Source organism: Peromyscus maniculatus, chromosome 18 (genome assembly GCF_049852395.1).
Source record: "Peromyscus maniculatus bairdii isolate BWxNUB_F1_BW_parent chromosome 18, HU_Pman_BW_mat_3.1, whole genome shotgun sequence".
Classification (NCBI taxonomy): domain Eukaryota; kingdom Metazoa; phylum Chordata; class Mammalia; order Rodentia; family Cricetidae; genus Peromyscus; species Peromyscus maniculatus.
Window position 1 is genome coordinate 2,396,119 of NC_134869.1, and position 26,191 is coordinate 2,422,309.

The following is a 26,191-nucleotide window of genomic DNA, read 5'->3' on the forward strand; positions in this document are numbered from 1 at the left end:
CTGAACGCTGTGACCTTGAACTGGATCTGGGGCGACTCATCTCTTATCAGCTTGGAGCAAGGCAGGCCCTGCGATGTATTTCTGCTCTTCCCTGGGTATGTCCAACACACTGAATGTCAGCAAATACACGTACCAAGCACGCTACTACTCACACAGTGCGAGCTACAGAATAGTACGTTCCCAGTATTTAACAGGTTCTGCTAAAGCTCGGGGTCTCATTCCCAGCTTCATGACTTCAGATAAAATGGCACACTCCTTTAACATCCTCATCTGCCAAGAGAACCTGTTTTGTGGGTTGTTGGGAGAATTAAAGGAGAATTAAATATGATACTTGCCATATACAAGAAATGAAGTCAAAATGGGTGTTCTTAACATTAATCATTACTGTGTATTAAATTAGGCCAGTGAAGGGAGATGGTGACTATGATTTTCCCCCTTAAACAGACCTGAGTCCTTGAACACTGTCCTGCAAGCTTCCTCTCTTCCTTTTTTTTTTTTTTTTTTTTTTTTTTTAACATTTTGCTCTTCTATTGCAGTGGTACTGCTCTACTTCGTCTGCTACTTTCTCATCAATGACCATGGACTTCCCCTTGCTATTTCCCCATCCTGACTACAGTGCTACTTCATCTGGACTCACTGGCATCAACCAGTCCCTCTAGAGTGACAGCATAGGATTCTAATCTTAAATAGACTCTATACATTCATTTGGGGATGTGGCCCCACATCACGGTCCTAGTGCATCTTCTGGACCACAATGATACTAAAATACTGGGACGTGGGATGTGTATGTTAAACGTGTGTTACAAATTACAATACAGAAGTCACAGGAATTTTTAAATTTTTTAAGAAGAGAGATGTCCAAGGAATTTTTATAGTCAAAGCAAAGTCCCTTGGATGATGTCTTTCTGGCCACTCAAGGTTATGCTCTCCACCAGATGTCAGTGGATATATATTCCACAGGGATCTAATTTTAGTTCTTAACCGGAACTGAAGGTCAGCCACCTGAATCTGATAGTTCTAAACTTTTGCCCTCTGTATACAGCAAGTGAGCAAAAGCAAGAAAGGAGGAGGGACAGAGTGATGGAGGGAGGGAAGGAAAGAGGGAGGGGGAAGGAGGGAGGGAGGGAGAGAGGGGAGACAAGGGAAGTTACTGCATCTGTAGTGGGAAATAACTTAGTAAATTGGTTGTCCATTCTGTAAGAGAACTATTCAAAAATTGTATTTAAAAAATACTAAACAGTTCATGAATTACTACTAGAATAGTAAAACATGCTTTTAATAAAGGTCATAGAAAAGGATTCTGGGGATCAAATTTGAATATTTTTTATATAAAAAGACGAAGCTAAACAGATTTTCTAAATGAATACTCACTCATCTTAGTCCATGTTTATTTACATCAATATTGCACCTATACATTTGGGGGCTTTTCCTAACGGTGGCTCACGCCTTTAATCCCAGCACTCGGGAGGCAGAGCCAGGCGGATCTCTGTGAGTTCGAGGCCAGTCTGGTCTACATCAAAACCCAGGACAGGCACCAAAACTACACGGAGAAACCCTGTCTTGAAAAACCAAAAAAAAAAAAAAAAAAATTCCATCTCCACCTTCTCTTTTTGGACATGTGCATTTTCAGTAGCACAAACCCACTGGTGAGGTTCTCTATCTACTGGAAAGACTGAAAAGTGTTCTGAGTAACAATCTTAAGTTAAACTGGTTTGGCTCAAGTTTCTTTGCTAATTAGCAATCCTGAGAATGAGATGCTGAACATTTATTAACAGATAGGAAAGACAGCTTGGGTGTCAATGAAAACTTAGAAACCTCTCAGCTGCCCCTCCTTTCTTGAAAGCAGAAAAGCGCATGTAAAAATGCTTTCTCTTCAAACATTAAAACCAGTCCACTATGTTTCTCTTACTGTTTAAGTGTCTTTATTTTCTAAAAAGTCCTGTTCTCCAATGTAGATGAAAAACTTTAGTCTTTTAAGAAAATTGAGGTTTTTAAGTTAATACTGGCAGTTACAGAAATATCTTCATTTCTTGCATGCCAGGATTCCCCAAATAAGAAAAAAGTTTTAAGAGAAATATTAAGAAACATCTCTTTAGGGTTAGTAAGCAATAACAGAACATGACTCAAATTAAATTATAATATTAGAGAGATTTAACATATGTAAAATTAGTAAGTGCTAAGTGTCTTTCAATACACAACAACTTAGCTAGGTGTTAAAATACTGAATAAATAACCCAGGGACTTGAGTCTGAGAAGCCTCTTGGTGAGTGTGGTATGAGGGCAGGAGAAGAAGGCTGCCGAGGAGCTGGATGTGGGTAACAAAAGAATAGTGAAACATGAACAGAAATAGAGAGGACCGTGGAGAAACTAAGAGAATCGACCAGAGCAGACCTGGTAAAGGCTTTCTCCACACTGTCATCAACATGCAGAGCGCTGCTGGGAAACTGGCCTCAGAAGAAGTATTCAGAATGTGACATCTCTGGTGCAGGATACCTCAGAGTGTCCCTGTACAGGAAGATATTCGGGGCCCCTTACTACAACGTAGGTTCTCTGAGGATGGGCTACACAGTGATGACCATTAAAGATAAGAAGAAGAACTGGAGACTTGTTCTGGCCCCAGCTCTCCCACAAGCCATGACGTTGGGAAAAAATTATCTCAATTTTTCATCGATAAGTGGAATAATTAGGATCACTGGCAATGTCTAGTCCCTATGAGTTCTATCAATCACAGACATATAAATATTCCACTTTCCTTGACATATAAGCAAAATTTCTAAGAAATGAATAAAGTACTGAATAAGGGAACCTTACACTTTTAGCAACAACAACAACAACAACAAAATTCTGATGTCTCTGAAAAAGTCTGCCACACAACAAAACTCTAGAGGCCAAGAGCTCTAGTTACCCATCCAGCCCCTGGTGGAAAGCATGCTCTGATACCCTTCAATGCTGGTAATAGTTCAGTGTCCAAGTCTGCGCTCTCCACAACCCTCGAGTCCTAGACACCTAAGTCAGACAGCAGAGCTATACGGCACATAACGGGCCAGTGCAGCCTGATGTGGTGTAACCCAGGGCCATGGGACTAGGCTGCTGAGGTCTGAATCAAGAAGAACCACAGTACAGCCTGTGAAGCTTTTGCGTGACGGTTAAAGGTGCACACAGACATACAGGGCTCGTAAGAGGAAAGGTGTATAGTAGACTTTATCTACTAACACTTCTTTTTATACCACTTTGTTGAGATAGATTCACAAAAAGCCCAACTGTTAAAGTATACAGCCTGTTTGTTTTTAGAGTATGTATTCACGCTTGTGCAGCTATCATCTCTATCTAATTTTAGAATATTTTCATCACTCCCAAAACAAACTCAATCCCCATTAGCAGTAAATCTCGGCTCCTCTCTTTCCCTAGTCTTAGGTCCCTGGCAACCACTATTTTCTGTCACTAAGGATCTGTTATCTAAGATGTTTCACACTAACAGAAATCACACATCTGTCTGGCTTCCTTCACTTAGCACACTTTCAAGGTCCATTCATTGGTAGCACACACCAGTTACTTATTTCTTTTTTAACTGAATAATATTCTGTTGTAGGAATATTTTCCTCATCATTTACATGCTGTTGGACATCTGCGTAGTTTCTATTTTTTGATTATTAGGCAGCAAACCTGTGTGTGTACAGTTTTACGTGGACTATACCCACATTTCTTTTTGTAACACACTCAAGACAGCCACTCTAGATACTTAGGGCTGCAAGTGGTATGTTAGATGGTAACTGGTTTAACTGCCAGGTTATTTTCCAGACTGGCTGTACCACATCCTACAAGCAGTGTGTGAAGGCTTGGTGATTGGGCATTCTTGTCAGTGTTTGTTATTACCTCTTGTTCTAGCCCAGTAGGGGTGAGCTGGGTTTTATGGTGGTTTTGATTTACCTTTACCTGATAACTAATGATGCCAACTTTTTATTTTGTAAACCTAGCTCTTCAGTTCTCTGTTCCTTTTATTCAGTTGTTTTCTGATTAAGGGTTCCTTGGGCTGGAGAGATGGCTCAGCAGCTAAAAGTATCTGTTGCTCTTGCAGAGAGACCAAGGTTCGGTTCCCAGCATCTACAGGCTTATACCTATCTGCAACTAGTTTCAGAGGATCCAGTGCCCTCTTCTGATCTCTATCGGCACCGGGCATGCACCTGGTAAGCAAACACACATGCAGGCAAAACACTCACACACATAAAAAGGATAAATAAAACTTAAAAAAAAAAATTTAAAGAGTTCCTTATATATTTAGGTGAAATTTTTAGCAGATAGATGATTTTCAAATATTTTCACTAATTCTGCAGATTATCTTTTTTTCTTCCTCATAGTATCTTTTAAAGCACAAATGTTTTTAACTTCAAAAATGTCCAGTTTGTCTGTTTTTTTGTTTATGTTTTTGATATCATCTGAAAACATGGAGATTTCTGGTTTCCCCAGTGAGTTTTAAGTCTTTACCTCCTGGGTTCAGATCTTTGATTAAATTTTCATTTAAAAAAAACATTTTATTCATTTTTATTTTATGTGCATTGGTGTTGTGCCTACATGTATGTCTGTGTGCAGGTGTCTATCCCCTGGAATTGGAGTTACAGACAGCTGTGAGCTGTCATGTGAGTGTTGGGAATTGAACCTGGATCCTCAGGAAGAACAGCTAGTGCTCTTAAGAGCTGGGCTATCCCTGCAGCCCCCATATTCATGCTGAGTGAGATGTGGGGTAAGGTAAGGACCAACCCCATCATTTACACACAGTTATCTTTGGTTAACAGCCACACTGACTTTCCTGCCAGTTGCCAGTCTTGGCCACCATGGCTCACTCTGTCCATTTTGAAACTGTTGAGTCTGCCCCCACCCCTCTTTGAGACATGCAGTTCAGGATGCACTCAAACTTTCAAAGTAGTCAAGGCTAGCCTTGGACACCTTGTCCTCAGGATTACAAGCACACCCTACCATACACACCACCATTTTTATTTTTCTGTTGTTCAAATCTTTTAATTAAAAAACAAACAAACAAACAACAACAACAAAAACAGCCAGACATCAGGGTGAAAGCTGAAAGATCAGTGACGCAGAACAGCCAGCCACTAGTTCTCACCTCTATGAAATCCTCAGTCTAAAGAGAGTGAGTTCCTGTTTCCTCACACCTTATGTACCTTTCTCTGCCCAGATATCGCTTCCTGTGATTAAAGGTGTGTGCCACCATGCCTGACTCTGTTTCCAGTGTGGCCTTGAACTCACAGAGATCCAGATGGATCTCTGCGTCCCAGTGCTAGGATTTAAGGTGTGTGCCACCACTGCCTGGCCTCTGTGTCTAATCTAGTGGCTGACTCTGTCCTCTGATCCTCAGGCAAGTTTATTAGGGTCCACAATATATCACCACATTTTTCTCCATGATTCCTTTGGCTGTTCTGTGCCTGATTTAATTTCAGAACTGGCCTGTTAACTTCTAACAAGAAGCTACCCAGAATTCTAGACGTGATTACGCTGAATTGGTGGATCAGTGGGAAGAATACTGATATGTCTTCTAATTCATAAACATGGGTTTTTTCATTTATTTAGATCTTCAACTCCTCTCAATGAAGTCTCATAGTCTTTAATATCTAATCCTGAGATATGTACTTAAGCTGTCACTTTAAGGCAGTGTTTCTCATCCTGTGGGTCACAACCCCTTTGGAGGTGGAATGACCCTGTCACAGGGGTCACCTAAGACCATCAGAAAACACTTATATTTACATTATATAACAGTAGCAAAATTACAGTTATGAAGTAGCAACAAAAATAATTTTATAATTGAAGGTCCACACTATGAAGAACTGTATTTAGGGGTAACAGCATTAGGAAGGTTGAGAACCACTGCTATAAGGCTTACTATATGCACCTTATGGATCTGCTCCAGATTAATATTCATTTTTGGAAGTTATAAAAATATCATTCCTATATAGTAATCTTCCTTTTTTTCTTTTGAAATACTTTTATATACATTATATCTGCAAATGTCACAAATACAACAATAATTAAAATGAATAATTTGGGGGGGGTTTCAAGACAATGTTTCAGTGCTTCCCAAGTGCTGGGATTAAAGGCATGCACTGTGGTGATATTTTGTTTGTACTCTAACAAATAAAATTTGCCTGAACATCAAAGGACAGAGTCAGCCACTCGATTAAACATAGAGGCCAGGCAGTGGTGGCACACACCTTTAATCCTAGCACTTGGAAGGCAGAGATCATCTGGATCTCTGAGTTCAAAGCCACCCTGGACTACATGAGATTAATCCAGTCTAAAAGAGAAACAGAGCCCGGCAGTGGTAGCACACATCTTTAATCCCAGTACTTGGGAGTCACGTGCCTTTAATTCCATCACTAAGAAGCTTGAGACAGGAAGTGATATGTCTGGGCAGAGAAAGGAATATAAGGTAGAAGGAGACAGGAGTTCGGTGCCCCTTTTGGCTGAGGACTCAGAGGCATTCAGTCTGAGGACTCATGGAGACAGGATCTTGCCTCCCTTTCGGCCTGAGGGTTTGGTAGTGGTGAGAAGTTTTCTCACTGGCTTGTTTCTTTGTCTCTGATCTTTCAGTATTTGCCCCAATATCTGGCTCAGAGTTTTTATTATCAATTAGGATTTGTGCAACAATGTACCACCACCTCCTGGCACAATATTTGTTTTATTGCCCTTGTTTATTATCACTTCTGCTTCTTCCGATTTGTTCTTGTGGATTCCAGTTACCATCTGGAATCACTTTAGTACAATACAGCTTTGCTACCATTCACCTTTGTGGTAGCTGGGCAAAAACACTGTATTTATATATGCTCTCTGCACACCATCACATTACAGACATACTGTTTTACAGATGCTTTTGGGGACCACATGATGGTCCAGCTGGTCAAAGCACGTGGAAAACAAGCCTGTCAGCTTGAATCAGATCCCCAGAGCCCATGTGGAAGGAGAAAGCCAACCACTGAAAGCTAAAGCTAAGGAGAAAATCTTGACGGAAGATAAGAACTATAATTTGTATCCCTCCTGAGAAGACAGCCTTCCAACTAGCAGCTGGAGTGTTCTTAACTGCACCTGTTTATTGGAGGGCTCAGTACACAGACCACCAATTCACTTTTCTTATTGAGTTCCAGAAGTTTTTCAGTATGTTTTCCTCATTATATACTCTTGGATTAGTTTTTTAAAAAACAACAACAAAAACCTTGTGAACCTTGTGTTTATTTTAACAATAATTTTCATAGGTTTCACTGGGGTGAGGGCTTATAGAGCTCCATACACTACCATGGCTGAAAGACGAACTCACTGGCATGTTTAGATGAGAAAATATATCCCGAACTCTACAATGTAGATTAAAGACACTATTCTTATCACCTCACCCAGAAGTCCCAAAAAGAAACATAAAGATCACACAGGGTGGGCCAGGGAGACGGCTGGCAAGCCTGACAATCTGAGCTCCAGGCTGGAACCTGGAAAAGCTAGACGTGTTAGAATGCATTCATCGTGAGTCCGAGCTGCTCTGGAGAGAGGAGAAGTAGACACAGGAGGAACCGCAAAAGCTGGCAGCCCACAACAGAAGCCAGAGAGACCTTGTTTCTTAACGCGGTGGGGAGTGCAGGCGCCACTCCAGGAAGAGACTGCTCTCCACATGTACAGTGTCATGCCCATCCCCATGTGCACACACAGGCACATGGGGATGAGCTTGCACATACACAATTCTTTTTTTTAAAGATCACATAAAGACCCTAAATCAGAAGTGTTTTTCTGTCCATCTCCCCTAGATTTATCCCTTCGATTCTCTGGCAAAATATCTACAGTGAAAGATACAGTTTGGAATAAAACTCAAATTGTTTGGTTTGAACTGCTACTACGCGTTCATTCTGCCTAAAAGTCAAGACCTGTAATAGATTGCTGCTAGGCAGGAGCTTTAAAAACAAAAACTTGAGGTGTGAATTTGGTATTGTGTGCACATTTTAATGGGATAAAAAATATTTTAAGTTACCATCTAGGGGTGGCACCCAAAACCTTGGATATGCTAGAAAGCATTTTACAGCTCAACTATGAGACAGACAGAGAGACAGGGAGACAAGGAAGGAGGGAGAGAGAGGGAGAGGGGGAAGGAGGGAGGGAGAGAGGGAGGGGAAGGAAGACTCTGAGAGCCTTGACGATGCTGAAAAGCATTCTACAGCTGAATTCTGTCCCCAGCCTGAAAATTTCTGTCAAGAGACTAGTTTCCGAGTGAGCACTATATCTGTACTATGTACCTAAAGTCATCAAGTAAATTTGATTCAGATTTATAAGCCACATTAAGCTCTTTAAGTTTGACAAAGACTTTCAGAACAAGCACCCATGCCTGGGGCTATTCCTAAGAGTGGATTCCAAGTTGAGGATTAACTGTCTTGGCACATTTTCCTTGGAGGAAGGTAACACAAACATTTGCCATTTGTTTCCTATAGCTCATGGTGACGCCAGCATCTACACAACTGCAGATGGGCCGAGGCAAACCCACAGGCCACCTCAGGAACCTAAGCCTACACAGGCCTAGTGCACAGGGTTACTGAGATGTGTGTGGTTACCGGTGCTCTAATGTCGGGGGGTGGGGTGGGGGTGGGGTGGGGGTGGGGGGCCCTAGTCTAGTAAAAACATACAAACAAAAAGATCTGAAATAACAAAATGGACTTTTATATTCATATACATTTATTTCATATATAAACTGGCTTTGTAAATAATACTACTCTAATTTAATAAGGTAATTAAGAAAGTTCAGTTTTAGAAAAAATATACAATTAAGAAAAAAGTAAGCCAGGTGGTGATGGCATATGTCTTTAATCCCAGCACTCAGGAGGCAGAGGCAGGTAGGTCTCTGTGAGTTCAAGGCCAGCCTGGTCTACAAAGAGTGTTCCAGGACAGAAAAACCAAAAAAGAAAAAAGAAAAAAAGAAAGCATTGCTTTATGTTCATGATCCAATCGTATTATTCTGAAATACTATTTTGTATTATACTGTGCCATTATATAATTATGTTCTTAAATAAATGCAATCTATTGTAATCCAAAAGTTTACAAAAGAAGCTATTTCACAGCAGTAATATTCAAGTAGCAATGTTAGTGAATTTCCTTGTTGCATTTTTCTGTGTAGTTTTGATCACAGCTACAGCTCTGACCACTCTTCAGACACATTACCTTGCTCCCTCAGTGAACAACATCGGGAGCCGTGTTTGCAACCCTGACGTGTAACTAAGAGAAGGGAGAGAACAAAACCACACCGCAAGCCCTAATCACAGCAGCTCTGGCCTCCACTCGGCCTCCAGGCTCCTTTCCCTCATCTCTTTGTTGTCGTTTTGTTTGTTTGTTTTTTGAGACAGGGTTTCTCTGTGGAGCCCTGGCTGTCCTGGAACTTGCTCTGTAGACCAGGCTGGCCTCGAAATCACTGCTGGGATCAAAGGCGTGCACCACCACACCCATCACTGCAGTTCCCACCTACGGTGGTGGGAGCTGAGAACACAAGTAACTCAGGCTTCTTGTGTCCTAGAGCTCACAATTTTAGTTTAGCAACTCCCCGACGGCTTAAGAGAAAAGATGAATACGCTTGAGGTTTGGGTATGGTAACACTCCTTCTACACAGTTATCTTAGACACCTGAAGCTGCTCCACAGTTGATAATCTGTGTTCTTAGTTAAGGAGCTGCAAGCGTTTTACTCCCCTCACCCCCGGTACTGAGGACTGAACTGGGAGCCTCACACACGCTAGGCCAACTGTGTCTCCGAGCTGTCATCCAGCCCTATTCATTTTGTGACATACCTTTTTCAACTGTTACTGCAATACTCTCTACTGGTGTGTGAGGGACGTTTTGTGTTAAAACCAAAGGAAGAGCTTTCACCGTCCCGGCGTGGGTTTCTAGATTATTCCTCATTTCCCTTCCCCATCTCACATATTTGCGTGACACATTTGTTTATGTGTGACAGGTAATCACAGCCGTCATTTCAGGTGAGGATGTAAAGCAAGTGCAGGTGCTTCCATCCAAACCCACAACGACTCACACGCACCTGTCACAGTGTGCATCGGATACACAGGCAGGAGAACCACATCTGACTATTCCTTAAGAAAAACACACCCATTTCCATCTGCTGGTTCCCTGTGTGGCTCCCCACTGCAGCCTGATGCTCAACAGTGATGAGACAGGAGACAAGACAAGGTATCAGATCATAATTTCAAGTCCTCTGAACTAGACTTCCAAAGGTAAAGAATGGGACAGAGCCACAGAGCAGTGGGCACTGAGAACCCACATGCTGGAGAAGCCCTTCCACACGAGGCTTCACCACACTCCGGCCAGCAGTGTGAGCATAAACCTCAGGGCTCACTGCAACCGTCTCCATACTTCACGCACTGGTGGGGGAAGTAAATCTCTGTAAAACTGAACACCACGACGGTGTGTCGGGAACCAGATCTAGAGCGCACTCATTTGTCATCACACGCAGAGTCAGTACAATGAAGGTGTTTTGTTTTGTTTGAAGGATACTGCCCCTTACACTATTCTAGGTTGTCACCAAATTTCCTTTTTAGTATAAGGAAGGTATCACTGTGGATGCATTTTCAGCTGATGTTTTTGGCACAGCACTGTACTTTATGAAAGGAGGGGAGGTCTTGGATTTTGTGACCAAGTAGGTACTGACAGAAGGCTCTAGAGTGGGGCTTCCAACCCTTTCTAATGCTGCAACCCTTTAACGCAGTTCCTCATGCTATGGTGACTCACAAACATCAAACTATTTCATTGCTACTTCATTACTGAATTTTTGCTGCTGTTATGAATCATAATGTAAATATCTGATATGCGATCCCCAAGGGGTCGAGACCCCCAGGTTGAGAACCACTGCTCTAGACGCACACTTAGGACAGTACAAGGACAGAGACTCCACAGTAACTCGATTCCTTGTGTTTTCACATTGGGCTCAGTGTAGTGAAGTCCTACTACCGTTTCCACAGAGACCTTCTAACGCTGCTGGCACTGGAGCTGTCCCACAGTTTGCCTGCCAGTGTCTACAAGGCACCGTAGGCATCAGAGTCACTAATGGTTCGAACCATTGGAGACTGAGATGGATTTGTTTGCCAATGTTTTCCATTAATGAAGATCACCTAGCTAGGTCCCTAATGACACTTGTTTATAACAGACCTCCCAGGAAGCAGAAACCTCCACACAAACTGCAGTCAACACCAGTGCACAAGTCACTCTCCAGAGATCTAAAAGTAGCAGAGCGCAATCTCCACACCAACAGATTCAAACAACCTCTGGACCAAAACTCTTAGGAAAAAAACTGTCTCTGCACGGAACATATAGGGACTTTCATCATTATTCACAACGCACTACAACTTTACAAAGCATTCACACCCTAACACGCATCTAGCGATGATTTAAGTATATGGTACGATGTATACTTATATGCAAATACTAGAAAGGTGAGGAACTTGAGTATCTGGAATCAAACTCATGTAGACAGCAAATGGGAAGAACAGTTAGAAAATGTCAGGTTTTTCTACTATTCCACAGAAAACAAACAACATGTATAATTAATTTAGGAAAATTCCCTTCTCAACTAATATTTCTACGGGGTAAAGCAACTGTATTTAGATTTTTATGCATATGTGTATATGCATGTATGTATGTGCAGGTGTGTATGTGTATTCCAGGGATCCTTCCATCTGTGTGTGTGTGTGTTCCAGGGATCCTTCCATCTACGTGTGGTTTCTATGGTGTGTGTGTGTGTGTGTGTGTGTGTGTGTGTGTGTGTATGTGTGTGTGTATGTATTCCAGGGATCCTTTCATCTCTCTCTTTCCAGCGTGGAGATTACAAGCATGTATCACTGCTCCTGGCACTTGTCCATTGGGTCTATGGACTGAACTTGAGTCCTGATTGTGAGGCAAACACTTTATTGACCAGGTGATCTCTCCTGCTCTTAATGTACTTATTATGATGAGTAAAAGCAAATGCAAGATGGGTTCTCCCAATCAAAAAATAGTAGCTGCCTTCCTAACTTGAAATTCTATCTTGAGTCTAACATCCAATATGCTCTGTTTAAATACCTTACTTTGTTCTTTTTCAGTTTTTCTTGTTACTACTTCATAGCATTCTGTCAATGGCCATTGTTTCTTCCCAGTATCCTTTAACTGGCTGGTTCCAATCTTTTCTGTTTGTGTATGTTTTAATGAAAAAATTTTGTTCACTTGGGTTCAATCTGAACATAAGACAGGTCTCCAAAAGTGATGTATTTTTTTGGTCAAAGGGCAAAAAGCATCTTAATTAAATAACCACCTACCAGTTTCTCCTCCACAGACACTGTGCCACTCTGTAGGAAGACTTAGTTCCTGAAGATTGTCTAGGATACACACACGCTTGCTGCCCACTTCCCAGCTTCTGACTGTTCCTAAGAAGGCCAATTCTAAAGCTATCCAAAAAGCATATTCATTCCATAAATCTCTACTGCAAAAGGTATCGTTTGTCTTATTAACTCTGTCCAAATCCAAAAGCAGTCCTCTTTGCACCCAAGGCACTCATTTAGTAGATGACTTCCTGAGTGTTTTCCGTGCATTCACAACTGCAGCTGTGATGGGTCCTCAGAGTCTATCATGGAGGAGTTAACAGATAAGAAGAGGAAAACTAGCAATGTAGAAGGGAAGAAATAATGTGTCTGTATGTGTAGCTATGAACATTTAATACTAGAATACAAATATAAGGGAAACAGAAAAATCAGGCTGCAAAAGTAGGCAAAGATCAGATCACTGATACTATTATGTCATTCTGTCAGCGTAGGCAGTCACTGCAAGATCTTAAGGCTGAAAATGACATGGCCAGATTGCTGTCTGAGATTTATGGACAAGCAGCGAGACCCACAGGTCACCAGAAAGCGAAAGGACAGAGCAAGAACTAATGGAGTGCCAGGCAGGTTACTGCAGCACTCAAGGCAGAGGCAGGTGAATCTCTGAGTTCAAGGCCAGTCTGGTCTACAGAGTGAGTTCCAGGACAGCCAGGGCTGCACAGGGAAACCTGTCCCAAAAACAACACCAAAAACAAAAACAAACAATAACAACAACAACAACAACAACAAAAAAAAAAAACTAATGTGATGATCCAGATGAAAGTTTGAATTAGGAGAATCAATCTTAGGAGGTGGAGAGGCAGGCATTGATATGAGATATGGAATGTAGAGAACTAAATGGATACATGTAAGGTAATCAATACACTCCAGCATCTGAGCCACTCCTCCATCAGCAAGAGATGCATACGGACTCAGCCATAGTCTTGTCTGACACTGGAATCTGTGAGGCTGGGAGAGAGGTATGGTGCCCAGAAAAACAAAAGGGCAGGGCAGGTTTATCCTCAGCACCAGGCCTTCACCCACCAAGGAAGGCAACCACACACTGAATGGTCACGTCTGATGCACCCTCTCTTGTAGTAAGTCCTTTACTTTCTCTTGACTCCATTCTCCTCAGTGACTATGTGCTGGTGACCGAGACAACTGTAACAATGTAAGTAGGTACAGTGCCAAGACGTGGTTGGGGGACAGCAGCAGGAAAAGGTGCTTTCCCCAAACTCAGCCATCAGAGTCAAGCTTTACACGAGCCTGACATTTTGTCCAACCTGGAATTCTGCCACCAAAAGAAGGCAACCTTTCAGCAGTAAGAAAATCTACTGACAGTCCCACCTGAACCTTTCCCCTACTTAAGCCCAGGGATTCTGTGGGGACAAACAGGAGGGGTTATGTGTAACCCATCCTAAACCTGCTACCTCTGTCTTCTCAGGATTCCTGAGAAATTGAAGTGAAACCAAAAACTAATCAACAACCATCAGATGAAAACAAGTCCACCACTTAAAACACCCAGGAGTCAGTCAGTCAGTCTCTCTCTCTCTCTCTCTCTCTCTCTCTCTCTCTCTCTCTCTCTCTCTCTCTCTCTCTCTCACACACACACACACATACACACACACACACACACACACACACACACACCAAACCTTACCTTTCTTTTATCTTCATCTGTTGATTCAAATTTGAAAGTAGCCCTATGCTGAGGGGGAGAGAAAGGAGACATTGTCATTTTAATAATACATTTTAAAGATTTTCAAACAAATATATATATGTATATATATATACATATATATATATACACTAATTTTCTTATGAAATAGTGCTTTCTCATCTCAATACTCATCTCAATATTCTTATTCAAGTAAGACTGATGTAATAATATAAAAAAATAAGTGTAGAGCTGCATGAAAAGACCATGGCGGAAATACAGGTGAGAAGAGGGAATGAAGGCAGCGGCCACCCAAGAGGAGGTGGACGCAGCACACGGCCCTGGATAACTGAGCCGGACTTGGAGGGATAAACAGGTGTTAGCTGTAGAGATGTGAACCATACATTCAGGAAGCTGGCAGCTCTGAGAGAGAAATGGGACCCATTAGGGGATGGCACACAGAGGGAGACGGGAATGCAAACACAGATGGACAGAAACTGGAAACACCCGTCAGTGCACTAGCTTTTTCTATGCTGTGTTCTATGCTTTGAGAAATCATCAGAGGTCAGCGGTGGTGCTGCACACCTCTAATCCCAGCACTTGGGAGGCAGGCCCAGGTGATCTCTGAGTTCGAAGTCAGCCTGGTCTACAGAGCGAGTTCCAGGACAGCCAGGGCTACACAGGGAAACCCTGTCTCAGTGGGGGGAAAAAAAAAAAAAAAAAAAAAAAGAAGAGAGAGACAGAGAGAGAGAGAGACAGAGAGGAGGAGGAAATCATCAGAGAACTGCAGAGAAGACAAAGAGGCTCCCTCACTCTAACTAGTTGTGACTTCAGCAAGTAAACTGTACCTGGGCTCTCTTGTGAAAATAGTGCTTAGCTAAGAGGTCATTGTGAGGGCTGTGATAGCTACGGTACATTAAGACACCGTCTCACTGCCTGACAAGTAGTAAGCAGTGTATATTAGGATACTGTTGTTGCTGCTGTTGCTGCTGCTGCTGCTAATGATATTAACAAAAAATTAACTGGAAGGGAAGAGAGTGTCATGGTTCCCCTGAAATGACTGGCCACAGTGTCCTCTCCACTCTGTAGCAGAAGCAAAGGAGAATGGACAGAATAAGCGGCTTGTTTGCATAAGAGTGGAGGTCACAAGACGAGCACAGACTTCGGCTCCCACATTCTAACCAGGAGCACTCTCCTGAAGCCCACCTGAACTCTTCTTCCTAAGGCAAACCAACAAGCCACTCCTCCGAGCTCTCTACCGCTTTCCCTGTTTTTCTCACTGTCCATTCGCCCAACACAAGTGGCAACCCACCACAGTTAAGAACAGTATGTGTGAAAGACATCGTTTTGGTAGTTCTGTTTTGTAGCTTTGCAGAAACAGTTTTTGAAACAGAATGAGCTACAAAAGTGTTGGAGGGAGGCGGTCTGAGTGTGAGAAATGGCCAAAGGGAAGACAGGCGGTTAAGAGATAAGGGTCGCCGGGGGTGGTGGTGGCGCACGCCTTTAATCCTAGCACTTGGGAGGCAGAGGCAGGCGGATCTCTGTGAGTTCGAGGCCAACCTGGGCTACCAAGTGAGTTCCAGGAAAGGCGCAAAACTACACAAGAGAAACCCTGTCTCGGAAAACCAAAAAAAAAAAAAAAAAAAAGAGAGAGATAAGGGTCATTTAAGGAAACCTCAAAGAGGCGACTCACAAATGGATCAGACCAACTGAAACAGGTATGTGAGAGACGAGGACGAGATGTAAAACTTTAAATCGGAAATGGCATAGGCTACAGATGACCGGGGGAAGTCCAGGACAGAACAGGAACAACCTTCTGGAAGAGTATTTTGGGCAGCTCACAGGCCAGCCCAAGCGGAGCAAGACGAGGCAGAGGGCCGTGTGAGGAGAGCATCACAAGCTGGTGCAGTGCAATGCCACTGGACACAAACCTCTGAAGGGAAGGGACTGGCAGCACACATGACAAGCCACAAAAATACTGACCCCATCTGACCCAGAACTCCTCCTCCTGTGAGTTTATTTTAATGAAGCCATGTAGAGTGAGAGAAAAATCATCTATGTAAGCACATTCACGACAGTGTTTTCTAATATAGTAAGAGGCGAGCTGAATATACAACACTGAAAAACGTGTATGTCAAAATATCCTACTGAATATATCCTATCCATCCGATAAAATACTGTGTACAACTAAAAGAAAGGTGACGCACTGGGGTTATTTTATAATAAAAATCTTAAGAATAAAGGATAGAGTAAGTGAATGGGGGAGGGAAGAAGGGGGAGTAGAGGAGGTCATGAATCTGAGGCCAGACTTAGGAATTCACAGAGCCGGGGTCACGGAAGCCTACATTAAAGATGAGGAGGCAGCAGGCTAATGTTCTCAGGGCTGCTCAGTAGAGGCTCCCTATAAATGAAAATATTTATACTTAGAAACCAAAAAGGCTCAGTTTTTGCCACTCTACATAAAATATTAGTTCTGTAAATTATTTGGAATAAATGTGTCTAGTTGTTCAAACTTAATACTTCTCCTAAATGTTTTTTTGGCATTTATAAGCAGAGGACAGGAAAAAAAGTAATTCTTATTTGGAAAGATACTCAGTAAGTTACAAAAATATCTTCTAAGTGTTTCCTACATAGAATTATTTTTTTAGGTGAGAATTTAGAATAGTACCAAGGGCTAATTTTTCACTTTTCTGTTGCTTTTTCATAGCAAGTTTGATCGAAAATAATAATTTCAAATAATAAATTTAAAGTAATAATAAAAACAGTATTTTAAAAAATAACAGAAGTTCTCAAAGGTCCCATATAGCCAGCATGAAAGCTTAATTTAACTGGAAAATATACTAGCATGGGGGGCACTAGTGTATTTTCCAATTAGTGATCCATTAAACTCTCAATGGATCAAGCTATTTAGAAACTCAACCCCAGAGACCACTGTACCCAGCAGATGCTGAAGTGAAGGCTGGCTTCACTTACCCAAGCTAGATCAGACCTAACATACTCTCCTACCTCTCCTTCCAATGCTTCTTAAATACTTGTAATGTTTTGAGACAGGGCTTTCTGAATGTCCCAGGCTGGCCTTGAGCTTTTCAATCTTGTCGCCTTCCTCCCCTTTCTAAAGCTCAAATGATGGGAACACGTGCCTCTCTAGAGCTGTTAGCCAACTAACATTCATTTCCAGAACAGGAGCAAGTTGAATATAAATCAAAGAGTAAAATCACTGTTCAACTTAAAGACCAGGCAGGCAAACAAGAACCTCTCGGTGACACACCAGACTCATGTCTGCAGGTTTTATTACCTATGAGAGGCCCCCCCAAGAAAACTCAGCCATCAGATACTGCTCATTAAGGGCAATCCTGGTCATACTGCACTTGACAATCCATAAGGTTTCCTTATTCTTTTACATGGTACAGCTGGCACCTTGCACATGGTAGGTAGGCATTAAATGGCCACTACTGTTGTTACTGCATGGTCTCTGCTCTAGTATCTGGCTAAATGCTGACCTACTAGAGAATTTGGTGATGTCTACAAGTACACTCAAAGACTACTTCTTAGGAGTCAAAACAGACTGTAAAACAATTTGGAAATAAGTACAATGTGTAACAAGGATATCTCTATGCAAAAACCTAGGGCAAGCTCAAAGTAAAGGCTCAGCCTCAAAAATGGAAAGCAAAACATCCTTCTACATGGTTCAGGATATTTAAATCCCCATTCAAATGCAGAGGCTGCATTTCTAGAACTGTTTCCTTGTTAGTTTTCCCCTAGTCACATTCTTCAAGCATATAATGATGAGCTCAAGACTACCAACAGTCTTCCTGTCCCGTAACTAACTCTTGGAGACCTACTTAAGTGACAGTATCTTAAGTAACTTTTTCATCATTCATCTGACCATCAATGTGCCATACTTCCCAAATGGAATCCTGCTGGAGATGGTGGGACAGTGACATGCCCAGGTGGCCTCTGTGGCTTGCATGTCATCTCTGGCTTTATCAGTCACAGTTGATCAAGTCAGTTTCCTCACCTATTAAGTGACAGGTTTGGTTTTATTTTTAGGAGCACTGTACTACTTCCTTTGCAACTGTGGAGCCCTAAGTCCTCTTCCTTTAGTTACAGAGTGAACTGTTTATTTTGAGATGTGTTGCTATAGCTTAGACTACCAAAGCTCTCGGTCTTCCTTCACGTCTTTTCTGACACCAGGGTTAGTAGAGAGGCTCTTTACCATCATTAGCTTCACTGACATGGGCTCTGAGGTTCATTGTAACATTGTGATTTTGTTGTTCTTTTCTTTTCTTTTTTGAGACAGGGGTTCTCTGTGTAGCCCTGGTGTTATCCTGGACCTTGCTCTGTAGACAAGGCTGGCCTCCAAAGTGGAGATCCACCTGCCTCTGCCACCCAAGTGCTGGGATTAAAGGCATGCAATATCACCACACAAGAAACAGCTACTCTTAATTTAAAGAATTATCTTCCTATTCTGAAGCAACTTACCCTTGACAAACAGACAAGTTTTTTTCTTTCTGGGATCGAGATTTCTCTCTCTAGGATAATAAGGGCCAGCGAATGAAGCAAGAATGCTTGGAAATGAATTTCTGCACTACAGTAGAAACTGGGTGTATTCTGGAGTCACAAAGCTATTGGCTGCTCTGAAAGCGGCAGGAGATACACCATGATGATGATGCCACTGGAGGTGCAAAGGTTAAGATGAGGAGTGGGAAAGGTCCCCAAGTGTCTTAACTGTGTTACATCACTTCAGTGCCACATGCCTTGTTGAAGGCCAACAGCCCTGGACTCCTTCAGCAGCAGCCCTGTTCTAAGTGCTTTAGACACAGAACCCATTCAGTCCTGACCAAAGCCCTAGGGTGGGAGGCTACTCTTCTCATTTGACAGAGAGAGCACAGCAAAGTTAAGCAACACGGACTTGGCCACATACATTGTAAACTGAAGATCAGCACCCAGGGAGTCTGGCTCTAGAGCCTGTCCTCTGGCCACACCACCTCATCAAAGACCCAGACTATTAACTCCTCATAACTTAACAGGGAAGACCTCATAGACACGATGCTCAGTGCTTGGCATTGCATTTCAATGAATCTAATCCACACAATAAATAAAAAGAATGTTTTAATCCCTCCTTTTCAGACAAGGCAACTGGGACTTAGAGGCTTGAAATAACTTATCCACAGTCATGAAGCTATTAACAGCAGAACTGAGACCAGAACTGAGGTTTATCTGATGCCAGACCCTGTCTTCTTTCTGTCTACTTGCAACAACCAGCTTATGAGAAAAGATAACATAAAGAGCCCTCCTCCTCTTCTTCCAGACAATGAACTAATTTCTCTCGGCATCATCCATTCCTCTTCTGTTTGGACTCAATGCTCCACAATCACTTCTTACATCAGAACATTTTTCAAATCCATTTCTCCAGACAAGAAAACTGAAGGGCATGCCGTCCATCTATTTTCTCGGGGTTTCCGACTCATACACATAAATGGGTTTATTTCTATTCTTGCCCAACTACTCACAGCACAGATCACCTTCCTATTCATGTCACACAGTTCCTCCCTTTGAGGGGCAGTGCTGGATGCAACGTGAAGCTCGCCTGTTTCCTTCATGCTCCAGTCAGCCCTACTCTACTGTTCCTACTATAACTGATAGTAAACTGAGTGCTTTCTCCTAAAAGAGCTAACTGGTCCCCTTGACGCCAGATCAGAACATTCCCAGGCTTGACCACAGAGTGCGTCTGGGAATCCTCTGAAGCACTTCGGGACAGCACCTTAAACAACAGATGATGATGACCTGACAACAGTGCAAACATTCACAGTATGAAAGGGGAAGCTAAGCTCTGACAAGACATGGCCATGAGTGACAGGAACATCAAGGAGATCCCCCTGAAGGGAGATCAAGGAGAGGAAGGGATAAACTGGAGGAAGCCAATAAATAGAGGACCTAATCGATTTTGCCACAAAACAGTGACTAGTGGACTAAGATCTCAGTGTAGGTTTTTCTTCCTCCCTTCCCTGTAGAAGAAAGTTCCCATTATTGCTGGGTATCTGACATATAGTAAGTGCTAAATAAACATTAGTTAATTCAACACAATAGCCAAATTATTATACTTCCTTTTGAAAACCAGTCTGTGGCTCCCCCATATCTTCTCTGGAAAACAATAATAAATCAAGTTAAAATAATACAATCTACGAAATATGTACACCTACACATGAAATGAGTTTCTCCTAAGTCAGGCAGGCATGCTCAGCCCTGAAGCATGTCAGGTGAAGGGGCTAAGACGTGACTAGAACACAGCCCATGTGTGCCCCCAAAGAAAGCAGCACAGCAAAAAAGGCCCTAGACAGCCAGACTCAAACCCCAGTTCCATCTTCATTGGCTGCGTGAGTTTGGGGCTCCATTATCATCCTAAATTTCACTATTTGTGAAACGAGGAATGTCCTCACTTTGCTCACAAGGTTGTTGGGAAGATTAAGTGAGAACGAAGGTTCTTTTAGAAGTATGTCTCCTCTGGGGGTGTTTTCTACTAAGGGCAGAAATGGCATCCTGGCAGCTGTATGAAAGTGTAGTAGTGGACACTGACCAGGACGAGAGGGGGCTGACCAGCAGGAAGGGAACTATGAGGACTAAGGTATCTGTCATATCTAGGGTGTGTTTTCACAAATCATCATCAATCATCCTCAGACAAGCCTAGTCTCCTAAAGGCTAGAGGTGCCAGGCAGGCCACTTACTCAGGTGAGCATGGTAAGCCCCTGGAAAAGAAAGGGAGAGCTAACGGTTCTGGAGAAAGACTCTCCAGAGAAGGAAGTGGTATTTACAACAAGACACCATTTCCCTGTAAAGTCAAAGAACAATGAATGGACAGTTTGAAGACCTAGGTGGGAAGACTGGCTCCCGAGAATGACCTTGGGCTAGTCATGTAGCCCATCTAGAGTCTCCATTGCAAAACACAGGTAATACCTCACAGGACTGCTGTCAAGATTAAATGAGATAATGAATAGAAAGCTGTTAATGCGATACAAGTAATAGGTATTATTAGGAGTAGGATTTTCCACCCACTTACAACATATGTCCATGACCTTGGGCGTGATTTCAGTTCTTTGCACCTCGGTTTCCTCATCTATAAAATGGGAAGGATGATACCATCTACCCTATAAATAATCTGAGGATCAAAGGAGATCACATATAAGACATCAACGCCTGGAAAACCATACAATAGTATTGGTACATAAAGAACTGCCATCGTTGCTGGTATGTTTTATGCACGTCAAGGGCCATATTTATGCAGAGAAGCATGTACTTTTACAGTATACAGGTGAGAAAGCCTCGCATGCATTTTACGCGTCCAGGAGTGGGGCACAGGGCAGATGCGCATCTACGGATCCTGGGGGTGTGACTTGCACGCTTAGGAAGAAGACCACAGCACAGGCTGCTGGGCCAGGAATCGGAGGAGTGGGCACTACAGTTGGGGGGGGGGGGTGCGGGAGGGGGCAGAGATGCAGGATGCACGGGTGGGAAAGGCTGGGGGCACAAACACGCATGCCCAAGCCGGAAACGTTTTCGGGGGAGAGCAATGCGCATCCCCGGAATGAGGGGGTGGGGGGGTGGGGAGGATGCGAAGTGCAAGCCCTGAGGGCGGCCCGGGGCGAGACAGCGAACGCCCGGGGCCAGAGCTCTTTACCTTGTCGCTGTAATCCCTCAGGACCCGCTCGATAGCCCCCGCCTCGCCGGCCCGGACGATGTAGAGGGCGCGCTCTTCATCCATGGCCGCAGGTGCGGGGGAGCCGCGGCCGCTGTGCGCGCCCCAGCCGCTGCCTCCCAGGTAAACGCCTCGCGCCCCCGCTACCTCGCTCCTTCCCAGCTTCCTTCCTTCCCTCCTTCCCTCCCTCCCTCCAGTCTCCAACCCGCCAGCCTCCGCCCGGGCAGCCGTACGTCACCGCCCCTCAACTTTCACCCCGAGACGTCACCGCTCCCCCAGCAACCGGCGCCTCGAGGCCTCCCCCTGCAAGGCCCAGGGCTCGGCGGAGGCCTGACGAGCCGCCAGGGACCGGGTCAGGCCCAGCCCCTGCCTACTCTCCTCGGCCTACCAGCCTTGGAGAAGAGTTCAGCTTCGTACTGGCCTTTCACAAGCAGAACTGTCCCTCCTGACACTCTATGAATCATTCCCCTTAGCGGACAAGAACTGGCGGGCTGTTCCCCACCCATCTGCCAGCCCACGGCTACTAAACTACAATTCCCGGCGTACAACGGGGTCATCCCACGCTGTCCTCGGAGTTATTAGTGAGCCGAATGTCATGCCGGGATTGGTAGTCATCCATCGAGAAAGACTTCCCACCAAGGGCATACTGGAAATTGTAGTCCTCCGAAGGCCGGAAACCAGAGTCCTGCGACCGCCTGGGGCCAGAGGAGGAGGGACCGTTAGTGGGAGGGTCAAAGCCGTGTTCTGGCTGGTTTTTTGTTTTTTTTTTTTTTTTTTCCTTTGCTGACCTGCACCAGACGTGGCTGGTTGGACCGACTAGCGCTGGCGAAACTGCCGGCCCCTGGTGGGAGCTGTCAAGCGCCGGTTGAGTTCCCTCTATGCTCAGTTAGCGGTTTCGGTGAATGGAATTCTCGTCTGGCTGCGGCTGTGTTACCACTAGGCTGCAGCAACGTGGGAAATTGCACATAGTTCTTTGTGGAACCCAAACTGATAAAGCAATTTGGCCTAAGTCCCAGGCGTTAGTAAATGAGAAAGTAGAGATTTGAATCCAGGTCCTTCCCAAAGGTGGCCACTCTCCACCCACCCGTCAGTGTCATACAGAGTAGGAATGAGGGCAGTGGTGACGACCGAGGGGCATGTTTGCCGAGTGTTAGTTCTTTGCCAGGCACTCACACTTCACCTGTATTTGCTTAATTCCTCAAAAATTCAACCAGTATTTGAGAACCTGTGCGTTTCTGGGCATTATCCAATACAGCAACCCTCAAAGCAAGTCTCAACCTCACCAAGAGGTCCGTTCTCCTGAACATCGCCATCAACGGCCCTCCTGTTCTTATTTTAAAATGATCAGTCTTGAAAAATTAAAATGCATAGTTTTAAAATTAAGTTTGGAGTTGGAGCCTGTTCTGTGATCCCAGGCTTTTTCATAGAAAATAGAAGAATTCTGCAAGAAAATGTCAAGCGTTTTACCGCCAAGTAATCATCTTTGGTGTCTTCCCTGTTTGCCTTCTCAGCTTTGCTGAAGAGGAAGGGGAGCTGGCAAATGGTGATTCGTTTTCTTGGGTTTCTGTTATACTGTGGTAGATATTGGGAGTTTAGAATTAAACAACACAGAAGCTGGGCCCATGGACCCCAAGATTTCCTGCAGTTTGTACTTCAAATGGAGCCAGCATTTTATTGAGCATACAGTTGAACCAATCATTAAAGAGCAGGAAATTGTTGACCTTTTGTTATTGAGACAAATGTTGAAGCCAATCAGTGAAGGGAAGGACATAGATGTAGTTTGTGTCTGTGGTTCCTTTGTGCCGTTGCCTGTGGCCAGGTGGTGCATCATGGCTCCCTGGCAGGGCATGGCAGAGGAAGCTGCTCACCTCATAGCAGCTGGAAAGCAAAGATCCAGAAGGGAGCTAGGATTCAATATCCCCCCAACAGCATGCTGCTGTAGACCTGACTCCTTTTGTTTAGATTTTAATGTCTCACCACCTCCCAACAGTGCCATGCATTGGGGACCAAGCCTTTAACAAATGGGCCATGAATTGGGGGCCAAGCCTTTAACAAATGGGCCACGAATTGGGGGCCAAGCCTTTAACAAATAGGCCCAGATAGTTCAGATCCAAAGTATGTATCTGTAATATCTGTAAATTAGGTCAGAAAAATTTTAATCTGACTCTCAAAGGAGAATACTTATAAGAAAAGTCTTGTAAACTACAGCCCTAAGATTAAAATAGGTAGCCATTTTTTACGTCTACAGACATTTACTACCCATGATTTAAATGGGTCATTGAAACGGCACTTACTGGATCATTGACAAAGGATTGTTCCTATTTAATAGAGAACAGGTCCAGGTAAATTAAGTAACAAACTGGAAATCCAAATGAAAGCTGTCCAGTACTTCATGAAGTCCTATTTGGGTAATTATTTATTTGGGAATGGCTTAGTTAGGGTTTCTATTGATGCAATGAAATACCATGACCAAAAAGCTATTTGGGGAAAAAAAAATTTAATTTGACTTAAACTTCCACATCACTGTTCATCACCAAAGGAAGTCAGGGCAGGAATCTGGAGGCAGGAACCGATGTAGAGGCCATGGAGGATGTTGCTTATTGGCTTGCTTTCCGTGGCTTGCTCAGCCTGCTTTCTTATAGAACCCGGGAACACCTGCCCATGGATGGCACTACCCACCACGGGCTGGGGACTCCCCCAAGAATCACTAGTTCAGAAAATGCCTTACAGCTGGATCTTATGGCGGCATTTTCTCAGTTGAGGCTGCTTCTTCTCTGATGACTCTAACTTGTGTCAAGTTGACATAAAACTAGCCAGTAGAGGAGCCAAAGGTCTCCAGAAGAGAATATTAACAAGAAGAAAGTATCCTACTAAAGATTTTTTTCTTTCAAAAAAAAGGGGGCAGGGGGTTTTGCCGGGCTGTGGTGGCCACGCCTTTAATCCCAGCACTCGGGAGGCAGAGCCAGGTGGATCTCTGTGAGTTCAAGGCCAGCCTGGTCTACAGAGTAAGACTCAGGACAGGCACCAAAACTACATAGAGAAACCCTGTCTAGAAAAAAAAAATGGGGGCTCCTACACATCTTTGAAATGTTGGTTTGGCAGAAATAGGCTATTTTTTTAGGCTCCAATTCTGTGTTTCTCAGAGTAAATAGAAAAATGTGGACTTACATGAATTAGTAGCTTGAGAAATTATATTTTAGTAACTTTAATTAAGTGTTTATATTCTAATTTTATGAATCAAATTATCTTCGACTCTAACTCAAGTTGTTCTTTAACCACTGATGAGACTCTAGTCCCAGAAAAAATGATGTGACTTGTCCAAAGTCAATAGTTAAAGCAGACTCTGGGACAGAGCCTAGACTAGACTACTACATCACTTCACCTCCCTAAATACTGGTCATGTGATACTTTCAGTGACTGGAAACTCTAGTCTAGCACGTAATCTAGTTTGTCTGATTGTATAGGTGGCATGATACCAAGAAATTATTAGGATGTAGAACTTTGGTAATCAAAGCGACAAACACTTAAAAGCCATTACTTTTGAGAGATACTAACACAAAGCTTCCGTGCAAATACATATATAGAGCTTTGCTATTTTCAAAATATTTCCACATAAATCATCTGACTTAACCTTTACAATAGCAGGAAAATGTAAGGTCAATAGGACAGGCACCATCTTTTGTTATAAAGAAAAGAGAAGTTTGGGTGTTGATTATCTTGCTCATAGATGAACAAATCTGCTGGTTAAGCTAAGGGATGGGTGTGCTCTGTATTCTGATTTCAAGATTCGTGGCCTTTTGAGTTGGGACCAATGAAAAGGCCTAAAAACAGATACTAGTCATTTATTTATTTATTTATTTTTACTCGGGACTTTATATATCCTGCTGTAGAATTTCCTCTTGCCACGACAACAGGGTATTTGGAATGTGCCACTGAAAGCCTTGAAGGGGCTCCTGGCACGACAGCCCTGACAACCAACCCTTACACTCCAGGTGCCATACTTCTTCGGCCATTTCCCTTAGAGGCAGAAATTTAGAAATTAGACAGCTCAGCCTGGTAACTGTAGTTCCAGAACAGGAGTTCAGAAAACTCCAGTTGTTCAAAGACAGGACCTGTCACTTGGCAACCACTCCTGTTCGAGACAGCCACTCAGCCTCTCTTCACCCAGTGGTTTCAGTGTGGGCACCAGGATTGACTGGGGTCTTATTCTAGTGCTTAGTTCGAAAGGACCGTGCTTCTAAACCAACAAAACTACATCTGCATACAACAAAACCGTATTTGCATGCATCCGGTAGAAAAGCACACTCACGAGACAGGCTGTGAAAATGACCTGTCGATTCTCTGCTTACCAATGTGCAGAGATGAGGAATTCTCAGTCTGTCTGTCCTGAGGCCTGGGTATTGGTCATTTCAGAAGCTTTCCAGTGGATTTAAGCCAGAGTTGGGATTTAAAAACCAGTGAGTGAATATTTTTGAAAGAAGA

General features: G+C 43.4%; 1 protein-coding gene across 13 annotated transcripts in view; it reads right to left on the reverse strand.

The window, feature by feature from the left end:
- Ric8b (RIC8 guanine nucleotide exchange factor B) overlaps positions 1-22,635 on the reverse strand; it is a 106,976-nt gene extending 84,341 nt beyond the window's left edge. For 4 of the 13 annotated variants that reach the window (XM_076554459.1, XM_076554457.1, XM_006986969.4 and 1 more), the window contains exons 1-2: positions 21,692-21,920; positions 14,020-14,067 (exon numbers count right to left, since the gene is read on the reverse strand). In XM_076554459.1, the coding sequence (XP_076410574.1) occupies positions 14,020-14,067; positions 21,692-21,775 (132 nt within the window). In that variant the 5' untranslated portion in view covers positions 21,776-21,920. Of the gene's footprint in view, positions 1-14,019; positions 14,068-21,073; positions 21,173-21,691 lie in introns of those variants that run through there. The other 9 variants (XR_013045775.1, XM_042263444.2, XM_076554458.1 and 6 more) reach the window with 8 other exon arrangements.
- Positions 22,636-26,191: the final 3,556 nt, after the last annotated feature.